Source organism: Cibotium barometz, chromosome 53, assembly GCF_041138505.1.
Source record: "Cibotium barometz isolate CiBa-2024 chromosome 53, ASM4113850v1, whole genome shotgun sequence".
Lineage (NCBI taxonomy): Eukaryota > Viridiplantae > Streptophyta > Polypodiopsida > Cyatheales > Cibotiaceae > Cibotium > Cibotium barometz.
In genome coordinates, this window is record NC_141098.1 from 23,658,202 (window position 1) to 23,671,127 (window position 12,926).

The 12,926-nt window shown below is 40.7% G+C and overlaps 1 protein-coding gene across 2 annotated transcripts in view; it reads right to left on the minus strand.

Annotated features, from left to right (window-relative positions):
- Positions 1–7,104, minus strand: part of LOC147608429 (cation/calcium exchanger 4-like) — a 31,209-nt gene extending 24,105 nt beyond the window's left edge. The window contains exon 1 of one of the 2 annotated variants that reach the window (XM_086789525.1): positions 6,147–7,097. In XM_086789525.1, the coding sequence (XP_086645651.1) occupies positions 6,147–7,038 (892 nt within the window). In that variant the 5' untranslated portion in view covers positions 7,039–7,097. Of the gene's footprint in view, positions 1–6,146 lie in introns of both variants that reach the window. The other variant, XM_086789524.1, reaches the window with a different exon arrangement.
- Between the last annotated feature and the right edge of the window lie 5,822 nt (positions 7,105–12,926).

The following is a 12,926-nucleotide window of genomic DNA, read 5'->3' on the forward strand; positions in this document are numbered from 1 at the left end:
CACTAGATCCAAGAAGACCATAGAGCTCTCACAAACTCGCAAGACTCTCTATAATACAATAACTAACCTTGGCCACCCTTTTATAGGCTCTTGGCCGGTCATCGGGCGTCCACACTTAGCCGCCCGTCTGTCCATACTTGGGTGCCCGCCCGTTAGTATTTCCCTAACTCAGCTCGTCAATCAGCCTGCCTAGTTCCAAGCTTCCCCAAGCCTCGAAACTAGTCTTGCATGCGTGTAGCACACGGTAGATACGCACTGTGCACATGACATACTCCCCTTCCTCTAAGAGCTCACTCTTGAGCTCACTAAAAAGCCAGGGTAATCTCTCTGAAGAGTAGTCAATGTCTCCCATGTAGCGTCCTCCTCAACACGATCCTTCCACTCGATCTTGTATTCCGTGATAAGCGTATTACGCAATCTTCTTTCACGAAATCCAAGAATCTTTTCAGGTTCGTGCGGAATAAATGTCACGTCCTCGACATCTATAATTTCTTGAGGAGTAACTAACTGATCTGCTCCACCCAGTACTTCCTTAAGTCTACTGACATGAAATACAGGATGAACTTTCACATGAGAAGGCAAGTCCAATTCATATGCAACTGAACCAATCTGGCGTGTAATACGAAATGGTCCACAGTATCTAGGGGATAATTTCGGAGATCTACCTGTCCGTAAAGTCTCGGAATCTTTCGGAACTCACAAATACACCACCGTTCCTTCAGAGAACTCTCTAGGTGAACGATGTCTATTAGAATAAAACCTGTCTCGGTCTTGAGCACTTCTAATAGATTCCTTTGCAACTTGTAACATTTCCTGCATATCTTGCAAAAAATTACGTGCTGCATCATGCTGAAGTCCTGAGAATCCTACTGTAACAGGTGATCTTGGTTGAAAACCATACATAAGCATGAAAGGACTAAACCCTGTACTCGTATGCTTAGTACTGTTATATGCGAATTCTAACATAGGAAGATAATCCTCCCATGAACTCTGTCTTTTGGATACATATGCTCGAAGCATATCCTCCAAAATCTGATTCACTCTTTCAGTCTGGCCATCAGATTGAGGATGATCAGAGGAACTCAAATTCAAAGTTGTTTCCAACTTCTCAAAAACAAGTTTCCAAAAATCACTCATAAACTGAGAGTCCCTATCACTGACTATGTCCTGCGGTAACCCGTACAGTCTAAACAATTGCTCGATAAACTGCCGAGCTAATTGCGTAGCTGTAATAGTCTTCCGGGTCGGTAAAAATCTAGCCATTTTTGTCAAGCGATCTACCACAACCCAAATAGAATCATGGCCTTGATGTGTTCTTGGCAATCCGGTAATAAAATCCATGGAAATACTTTCCCATTTATTACCTGGGATTTACAAAGGATGCAACAACCCAGCCTGTCTAAAGCGTTCAGCTTTATTTGCCTGACAAATTTGACACTTGAGAACATAATCTTCTACATACCCTTTCATCTTCGGCCAATAAAAAGTGTGTTTCACTAATGATAGTGTCCTGTGTACCCCACGGTGTCCAGCAGAAGGGGCGTCGTGACACTCCTTAAGAATATTGGACCTAATGTCCGGGATCTGTGGTACACAAATTTTGTCATTACGAAATAGCAAACCATTCCGAATCATCCACTGACCTCCTGCAGCCTGTATAGTAGACTGCTCAGTCATCGAGTCTTGGTCAATCAATGAGCTCCCGTCCTGGATCTTCTGCCAAAATGGACCAAAATAACTATCAGTCCTGCTGCAAAGCCCTCTCAATGACTGAAATAAGTCAGTAGAAATCTCGATGAACGACAAAGTATTCACCTCTCTAATCCGACTAAGCGTATCTGCAATACTATTCATGGACTCTTTCCGATAACAGATCTCAAAATCAAAATCTTGCATTAACTCTGCCCAACGAGCTTTCCTTCCTCTCAAATCATCCGCATCACACACATACTTGATTGACTAATGATCAGTCAATACCACAAACTTGGAGGCATATAAATAATGTCTCCAAACCTTGAGAGCATGAATCACAGCATAAAGCTCCTTCTCAAGGGTTGGCCAACGAGATTGAGTATCGTCTAGCTTTTTACTTTCAAAAGCAACCGATCTACCATCTTGAAATAAAGCAGTCCCGATAGCATAGTCACTGGCATCAGTTTCAAGAACATAAGGCCGACTAGGATCAGGCAATGCTAAGATAGGTGCTTCCTTGACTTTATCTTTCAAAAGTCTGAAGGCCATATCCAAATCGTTATTCCAAGTGATAGGCTGATTTGACTTACGTCCACGACCTTTCAATAAGTCGGTCATCGGTAGTGTGAGCTGAGAGTACTCCCATACAGATTTCTGAAGAAAAACAATAAAACCGAGAAAAGAACGAAGTTGTTTCACTGTTCGCGGTATAGGCCAGTCCAAAACCTTCTGAACGCGGTCATAGTCAATGCTCAATCCATCTCTAGTGATCTTGTGTCCCAAGTAAATAATGTCGGTCATAAAGAATTCACATTTACTTAACTTAGCATATAGTCGATTCTGTCTTAAAATAGATAAGACAATCGTGAGGTATCTGACATGATCCTCGAGAGTATGACTATATATCAAAATATCATCCAGGAACACTACCACAAATTTCCCGAAATGTTCACGAAAAAGATCGTTCATCATTTGCTGGAAAGTGGCTGGAGCATTGGTTAACCCAAAAGGTAATACGAGAAACTCGTAATGGCCATACCTAGTCCGAAAGGCGGTTCTTTCGACATGCCTTTCATGAATACGTATCTGGTGATAGCCAGTACGTAAATCTATCTTCGTGAAATATTTCGCTCCTGCTAACCGGTCAATCAGGTCATCTGATCTAGGGAGAGGATAACGGTTCTTCATGGTCAACTTGTTCAATCTCTTGTAATCTATACACATTCTCCAAGTATTGTCCTTCTTTCTCCTAAGCAACACAGGTGCACCCCAAGGTGATTTACCTGAACGGATCTGGCCCATCCTCACATAATCTTCGAGTTGTTTAGCCAACTCATCTTCCTCGGCTTGGCTCATCCTATAAGATGGAATACTGACAAGATGAGCACCAGCGATCAAGTCAATACGATGATCTACTGTCCGTTCAGGTGGTAAACCCGATGACAGTTCCTTAGGAAATACATCTTGCAATGAATCAAGTATCTTCTGTAATTCTTTGCTTTCAAACACACTTAATTCATTCACATCCATGGAAGGGATGAGAAAAGAAGAAAGTGGAATCAATACACAATGAAAAGCGGTATACAAAGAAGAATCCATTATATTTCCAAAATCAATTGTATTTACAGCAGGTCCCTGAGAGAGATGAATATAATCACCTAAAATACTATACTTGGTGTCCCTATGCTGAAAAGAAAAAATATGACTAGACCAATCTATCTGGACTTCAAGAGTCTTAAACCACTCAATCCCTAATAACAAGTCTACATTTCCCAGATGCATAACATAGCATTCCAGAGTGTCTTTGTAGTCCTGAATCTGGATTGGAAGCATCTCCACCTTGCGATCCCAAACTTGTCTTCCCGCAGGTAGACGTACCTCATAGGTATGATCGCTGAGTGTCGTATCAAGACTCAATTTCTGCACAAGTTTGTAGCTGACAAAGTTATGCGAACTGCCAGGGTCTAAAAGAATGTGAATTTTATGGCCATTCACTTCTCCATAAACTCGGAGAAGATCATGCAAGCCAAATACCTTAGAATTGAACAGACAATCAGAACAAGTACTACTAGAGCGAGAAAGTACAGTAATTGACGTACCTGTCAAAGACAACTGGTTAGCTGTCTTTGGCTTGGGTTCGGCGTTTGACTTGGTACCCTTTTGCTTTGGGCACTCGTTACGCATGTGTCTTTTTCCGCCTGACCTAGGCGCCTACATGGGCCTGGCTGCCTGGCCACGTAGGCCCATGCGCCCGCCTGCAGGACCGCCAATAGAGACCCGATAGACAACGCTGGTAGCGCACAAACGCTCTCTCTCACTCTCTCTCTCTCTCTCGTTCGAAGCAAAAAAGCAAACGTGCTTTTTCTCTTTTTTTTTCTCTCTCCCTGCACTACATGCGACTGCACCAAGACTTCTCTTCCTTGCAAAAGCAATCAACCCTTACTACACTACCACCTCCTATCTACAACATGGGTGTCTTGGATGAAGAAAAAACACATACTATTCTAAAATCTGCAGTATGCACAGAAAAAACAGCAAAGTTTTTTAACACATACCTTTCTTCGACCTCTTCTTCTCTACCTACCGACTTGCTCGTTCACGAGGTATGCTCTGATACCACTGTCAAATCTCCACGGATCCCCTCGTGATTGATCTTGGTTCGAAACTCGAATCCTGTAAACAAACAACCAAACAAGCAAGCAAGGGAGTGCAAGCCTGACTCACCTCCCAACCATGACAGCCGTGGGCAAGCCCACAGTCTTGGCTGTCCCCACCGAGCCACGAGCTGAGCTAACTAGGTTAACGTACCAACCAATCTCCTCCTCGCGACGTCCCATACCGCCACGAAGCTGTCCTCGCGGGTCTCGAGATTGCTGTCGACCTCGGCTGCATAAAGCAGGTGCACGTCTGCACTAGATCCAGGCTCCAAGACCATAGAGCTCTCACAAACTCGCGAGACTTTCTATAATACAATAACTAACCTTGGCCACCCTTTTACAGGCTCTTGGCCGGTCATCGGGCGTCCACACTTGGCCGCCCGTCCGTCCATACTTGGGTGCCCGCCCGTTAGTATTTCCCTGACTCAGCTGATCAATCAGCCTGCCTAGTTCCAAGCTTTCCCAAGCCCGAAACTAGTCTTGCATGCCTGTAGCACACGGTAGATACGCACTGTGCACATGATACTTTGGGAGTCTTCTTTCAGTCCTAAATACTCCTGAAAACCATCTGATGCAAAACGCAAATATAGAGAGAGTAGAGAGAGAGAGAGATAGAGAGAGAGAGAGAGATGCTGGAAATTCAGTATAAACTGCCAAACAGCACTCCTTGCTCCAACTTCTGATTCTTATCTAGTTCATAGTCTTTATCTGGCTGCCTCTTTTGGATCAGCACCTGAGAATTGTCCATGGCATTGATTATGCACATGACATCCCCTTCCGCTAAACTTGATGACGAGATTCCAACCTGTTCTTGGATGACTATCATCATCCTATTCTTTTTCCCGAAGTTCCTCTGTCATCCATCCATCCCTGGCAACCCTATTCTCTGAAAGCCCGGCCCAGTCTCCAAAATACTCTGTCATCACAGACTAAGATCTATGCATCTATTTCCATCTAGTCCACAATCCATTCTTGCCCTGACTTTGAACACTGTCTTGGTCTTCATTCCTGAGAGATGAGTCTGACACTCGCATCACTCCTTGGGGAGTAAACCTCCCTTGGGACCGTTGCCCGAGAACCTATCTGGCTCATAGGACTGCCATCCACTCTGGCTTTGTGGAACACCACCAACAAACCTCCTGGGAGTTCTTCCCATTTCTGTGTTCCTTGCCTTGGGCTTCGTATCCGTGTACTTTCCTGTAGCTTGGACCTGTACACCATCATATGGGACTAAATCAGTGTTTAGCTTTACTGAGCCTGATGCTCTGATACCAATGTAACACGCGGAAGCTCTGGGAGTCTTCTTTCAGCCCTAAACACTCCTGGAAACCATCTGATGCAAAACACAGATATATATATATATATATATATATATAGAGAGAGAGAGAGAGAGAGAGAGAGAGAGATGCTGGAAATTCAGTATAAACTGCCAAACAGCACTCCTTGCTCCAACTTCTGATTCTTATCTGGTTCATAGTCTTTATCTGGCTGCCTCTTCTGGATCAGCACCTGAGAATTGTCCATGGCATTGATCATGCACATGACATTGTTAAACTCCAGGAGCCTATTTTTGTACAACCACATGTCAGCCATGCTATTCTCACATTGTTTTTGAATTAAGCAGTGCACTGATGAGTTCCTATTACTACTTGAAAGGGCAGAATCACAGTCTCATGCGGTTGGGGGCATTTGGTTTCACTCGATATGAGATGTGTTTTGGCATAAGTACAGGGCACTTGCATGCAAGCTGAAAAAAAAAAGGCTGAAATTTATCTACAAATGTGAATGATGATTTACCTTTCGGCAGGAGAAGGTCCAGAACCGAGGATGCTCTTCCACGGCGATTCTCGAGCATCTCAGTAGCCCAGACTGATGCCGCATAGATGACATACACACATAGAAATGAGATGGCCTCCCATAGGTGAACCTTTCCATCTAGCAGAATGCCAGTGAGGACACCTGCAGAAGCCAGCAGAAACAGTCCATCCCGTACAAAACAAACAAAATTGATCTTCTCAGACCCTGCCTTCTTGCATACCCCCGCCGTGACGAGGGCTACAGTACCAGAAACCACTGTGGTGATGAAAAGAGCCCCTCCCAAAACACAGCTGAAACCAATGCTTCCAGCTTGATCTGATGATACAAATGCCGCCACGCTTGAGAACACATCCGGAGCACCATTGCCAATGGCAAGCAAGGTCACCCCAGCCACCGCAGGCGAGAGTTTCAACTCATCTGACAGCTTCTCCAATGTGCAGCTGAAGTAGTCCGAAGCAGTAGTTCCTAGCAGGTAGAAGAGGACCAGGAGCCACACCACAATAGCGGCTGTGCGCGCTACCTGGTTCTTGCTGCCCTGGCATTCATGTAAAAAATACCTCACTGAATCGAAGAAGGTTAGGGTTTTGGGGCAAGGGCGTACGTCGGCATGGGCATCGCCATCACTTAAATCATTTGGAGATACAGGATCTGTGCTGCCATTAGGATTTGAAGGGGCGGCCAGGTGTGAGCCCTCCTGTTGCAGCCTCCATCGCCGAGACCAAGGGTAAGGAGAGTGAGTGGAGAATAAGATGTGGCGAGACTGTGTGTGCACAAGACGGGCATCTGCAGGTGATGCAGATGCAGAGAGGGGGAAGCACAGGGCGGGCTCAGCTAAGAAAAGGAGGAGGAGGAGCAGGCTATGCAGCATCATTCTGCAGCTTCATCGGGCAATGACCTCTACAAAGCTACGGTAAAGGCTTTCGTTATGGCTAATGTTTTTTTTCAACATTTAGGGCGCCTAAATAGCTGGCCAGTCCGGCCACTACACTTGGCACCTTGTCCATGCACGTCACGTAACCACACTAGTCCCCTCCACCTGGCTAGGGTGGTTCCCCATGGTATGAAACATCTTCTCTCTAACGCTTTTCACACATGGCTGCACATCCTCTTAGCACGCGGCAATGTAGCACAATGGGCATTCATGCACTCGAGTCTCACAAATTGCGTAGCAGAAGAGGAAGTGATAGAACCCCCAGACCCCACCCCCCACCAGATTGCTAGTTTTGCATCAGCCACCATCTTCAAATTGGCCCATACTAGTGGTGGGGACCCGCGATTGATGCTGTTGTGGCAGTCCCATCCTGCCACATGGCAAAATGAGTTGGCCACAGAGAGTCACACGTGGGTGAATGTTATGGCAAGGGCAAGAACAGTGCAAATAATAGTGGAGATATAAGAGGCATTGTGTCTCATGTGAACATTACGACTTTAACGTGTGTTGTAGGTAACTTTTGTGTACTTCATTTTATGTGCTTGGTAGGTTGATTTAAGCTTTAAAGAAATTGTATACGAATGTTAAAAGTTAATCAGTTATTTCAAATTATCTTATATGTGACATTATGATAACCTTCCATACCTTAGAATATATAAATAAGTATATAATGGTGCCTTTTTCTGGCTCTCCAACATATGATGAAAGCTGTGAAGTTAATACCACTGTGTTTGAAAATATTTATCCCACGAATTTTGATTTTTTAAAACAGTGGTGAAATGAGGTAGGATACAAGAAGACGCACATAGTACACACATAAGCACATGGGAGTGGGTTTGTTGGTGAAATGAGGTAGGATACAAGAAGACACACACACATAGTGCACACATACAAGAAGACACACACACACACACACGTAGTGCACACATAAACACATGGGGGAGTGGGTTTGTTGATTAGATCACACTCTTCCTCGTGCCTTGAATTGTTAGCCTTGGGTAGCTTCCAATACTCACATTCACAAATGTATCTTACACTATGCACAGCCATATCTTGAACACTACGCCTTGTTGCTCTTTTTTTTGGAACATAAGATAATTATATTTACAAAATAAGAGTAGCCATTTACAAAAGACCTCTTTTTACACCCATCCTACTTCCACTGGCTTTGTTGTTCTACATTGGCTTTTTTAAGAGCACTATGGTTTTATACTTTTTTTTAGAAGTAATGTTTTATTAAGACCAAGCTAAGGTTCCGCTTCATTATTGCCTAAATTAATAGATAAAGATAATTAAAGTCTTCTAGACCACGTCAACATGACAATGACCTTTTTTAAAGCTTTGACTTCAAAGTTCTTAGCATAAATTTTTCTTCCAATCATGTTTTTTAAAAAATAAATAAAAATAGCTTAAGGAGTCCAAAATTATAAATGTACAGAACTACACAGCAATCTTTGAATTTGTAGTTGTTCTTTAGCTAAACTTCTAAGGACATTTTTTTCTTTTATATTGGTGATCCTAATTTCACTCTTTAATGATATGCAAACATTAACTTAATGGCTACTCTATTTTAGTAAACTGTATTAAGATTTTTGAGATCTACAGTTTTTCTCTATTTAAAACTTTAAAATAATGTTGTTTTTTGTTTAATACAAAAAATTATAATCTTGTTTTAAAGTTGTTGATCTAATTTAATACATGCTCCAATATTAAGAATTTATCCCCCCAAAAAAAAAAGTTGAACAATGCTAAGTCATAATCATGTGGTCAAGTATACACATGCTCAAAAAAACATCGACAAAAATAAAGAACTACCAAAGTTTTGCTTGTATATGCCATGATATCATCTATTTTACAAGCTAGTCCATTTATCAAGTTTTCCTCGTGGATGTAACACTTTATAGAAAGCTCTATTGAGTGGCGATATAAATTGCATACTAAGAATGGTAGATTTGTCTTCAAGTGTTGAGAGGAGAGTGAAAGAAAGAGGATGCATCTTAATATATATTTAGGAGAGTGATTGGAAGGGACATGATGCACCTTAGAATATTTCATGTTTATGAGAAAACTTAGATTCAAAGTATCTTGGGTTACTTTTCTTGATTTAGTTTTACATAATGTAATAAATTTGTGCTACTTTGAGTAATTATAAAAAAGTAGATTATATTTTGAGTCAATTAAAAAGGAGAAATAAGAAGAAAGCACATGCATTTTACATATAATCATGCAACCCATAATAATGGTTTATGGGATAACATACATCTAGCTTATTTAGCTTATTTAGAATGTAAGATGTCGTTGTTTTATGTGAGGTGGAACCATTTTGAAAAAAAGGCATGAAAGTTATGTGAGCAATGTCAACTTTTATTTAACAAGAAACTCTTAGTGGTTTCAATTTGAAGTGTTGTAAGAAGCCCTTTAGAAAGAGATTGTAAATTTTGCACCTTTGTAAAACACCAAGAAGAACCAAATGTTTAAATCTATGTTGGAAGGTAAGACGAAAACAATAGCTTTATGGTGTAGGAAAAGAGGTCAAAGGTTAAGCCATAGCCATAGGAATGGAGAAGAAAGACTCATAGAAAAAATCTATATTAATGAAGAAAACATGCATACTATAATTTTTGTTTAAGAATGACCAAACTCAAAAAATGGTGTCTTGATGAAGAAAGACTCATAGAAAAAATCTAGATTGATGAAGAAAATAGGCATAATATAACTTTTGTTTAAGAATGACCAAACTCAAAAAATGGTGTCTTGATGTTTACACAACAATGATGGAAAGAAGGGTAGGTGCTTTGTGTTACTAGGCAAGTAAATTGATAATGTTTACCAACAAGAATCTTAAGCATGATGGAAGGAAGGGTAGGTGCTTTTGTGTGACTAGACAAGCAAATTAATCATTAACCAACTTACTACTCAAAGTTTCAACTTAGCAAAAACAACGTTAAGCCTTCTTCTAGTACTAGCCCCCATCTCCAAGTCCACTTCTAGTACTAGCCCCAATCTCTAAGTCCACTTCTATGCTTTTTGACCCAACCATATGCTCATGGATGGGTTGGATAGCATGGAAGTAGATATGAAGAATTGAGTTTTGGATGCAAGCTTCGTGATTACCATGGAAAGCTTGATCTTCAACCCAACACAATATATACGATGATCCAGACCTGTTTCCTTCTTTTGGAAATTTTGGGTGCATCGACCATTATTATTACACACACATGGGTGGGCCCTTTCCCACCCCCTTAAGTGATGCCACTAGCTATGCCAAACCGAGAAGTAAATAAAAACAACAAGTGCCAATTTAAATCGACACTTCTCGTTTTGAATTGCAATTGTCACTTTGTGATTGGCCTTATTCATGTCTTATGAATGGGCCTTATGCATTTATGCATAGCATGTAAGGCATAAAAGCCTACACATAAGGCATGAATGGGCCTTATGCATTTATGCATAGCATAAAAGGTCTACACATAAGGTATGAATGCTTAAAGGAGCTTCTTCTTCTTGTTCTTTTTCATTCATGCATACTTATTGGGCTGTGATGTTTTGATGTGCATCTTGTCGGAGACTTCTACCCTTCATACGAGCATGAATTGCATAGCTATGGTATGTGGCAATTTCTTTTTCTATCTAAATGCAGGTTAGATAAGAAAATGCAATGTAGTTTATCAATGTTGTTAATGGTTATGGTTTGACTGCCTTTATAAAAGCATTATTGTAATCATTGCAACATAACAATGTTTTTTTTTAAATTTGTGTTACTCTTACTATCTCATGATGTTTAATATCATGGAGTGTTTCTTCTTTCAGTTCTTCTTTCTTCATTGTTTTTGTCTTCACTTCCATCACCTCTAAACTTCAACTCTGGAGGTAGTTTTTCACGTAATTGGTATTAGAGCTGGCAATCATATCTTTAGATTGGGGTTCATTAAGTGTACCCTCTACACCATCTCACCTCAAGCGAATTCATTGAATCTAGGTACGTTATTTCTTATGCTTATGAAGATAGCTAGTTGCTTTAGTCCTTTTCCTCTCTATGTTTAGTTGCTATTGTTATTACCCTAGGAAGAAATGGGAAATTCATTTTGTTGGGCCAATTAAAGTGGCTTTCAAGGGCACACAAGAGGGGTACATCATAGTGGCAACTGATGACTTAGTGGTAGAATTTTGGACTTCAAGTAGCATCACACATTACATGGTAAGGGTCATTCTAAATCTACTATTTTAAATGTGTACATTTTGTTTTTTAGTGTTTTGAGTATGCATATGTTGATTGGGAATGCAACATATCTTGAAGGCTCATGGTTCATACTTTGCTAATGAGGGAAGTTTGGCAATATGGTCTACACAAGGCATGGAACGATCACATTGGCAATATGGTCTACACAAGGCATGGAACGATCACATTGGCAAGGCTAATGCGAACTTCAAAAGGCAATGGCTCATGGAGGTGGAATACATGATGCTAATCCCATGAGACAATTGCTCGAATGGTGGTATAGGAGGATAGAAATAAGGTATGAGGACAAGATGTTAAACTCCATACCTAGTGAGTCAGAAGTGGTCTATAGAGTGAGACATCTATTAAAAAAAGCACGCTATGAGAACTCAATAGCGAGAGAACGCCATCCAAACTGGTTGAGGTCTCATGAAAGGATTGACAGTTAATAGAAATGTAAAGAACAATCTAATGATGGTAGTCTTTAGTAAATACAAAACTTTGTTGGTGCAACGATTGAATAAAAAGTTAATAATGCTAATGTTAGTAGTCCTATTAAATTGTGAGAATGATACTTTATTTTTGATATATTTGTGTGTATACAACAATTGTTGGTGCAATGATTGAATAAAAAGTTAATAATGAAAATGTTAGTAGTCCTATTAAATTGTGAGAGAATGATACTTTAATAATGCAAATGTTAGTAGTCCTATTAAATTGTGAGAGAATGATACTTTATTTTTGATATATTTGTGTGTGTGTGTATGTGTGTGTGTATACACACACACACACACATATACGTATATATATTGTCCTTAGTATCTCTTCTCAAACTTGTGAATATAAAGTGTGAAAGATAAAATCATCTCACTTCACTTCACTTCACTCTCAAAAAGTAGTATGGCACGCACGAAGAAGTTTGCTCATAAAACCCCAGTTAAGGTATGACCACAACCGCCTCTTAACAATAAAACTGATAGTGAGCGTACATTGGTGTTGTTGCTCCACCACCAACAAGTTCTTCAAATGCAAGAGCTCCTCTAGCTCCAGCTCCAGCTCCAATGGGTCCTCCATGGCCACATCATAGAAAGCGAAGATGGAGACCAAGCATTGTTGCCCTCCAAGAGATAAGGAAGTATCAAAAGGTAACAGACTTGCTTATACTAAAGGCCCCTTTCGCAAGGTTGGTCAAGGAAGTAATGCAAGATCTTTAAAAGATATTACAGAGAATATTGCAGTAACTCCATTGATCTCTAGTCAGCCCAAGCATTGATAGCAATTCAAGTAGTAGTTGAACATTATTTGGTTGATGTATTGCATGATGGACAATTGGCAGCTATCCATGCCAAGTGTATCAACGTCAAAGATAAGGATTTATGGTTGGTTCGTAGGATCCGCAACAATAGTGATACCTTCAATCTCAACCTTGACATGATGTGAGGACTTGTAGGTTACTAGGAGATATTTTAGTGTGAGGAACATTATGCACATTATCAAGCTTTGTATTCCTTACTTTTTTAGCACTTTCTGGTATTTAGTTTGTCCCTTGTACCTTGTACTCAGATTTTAACTAAGTACTTTGTTATTTGAAAAATTTATACCCTGTACT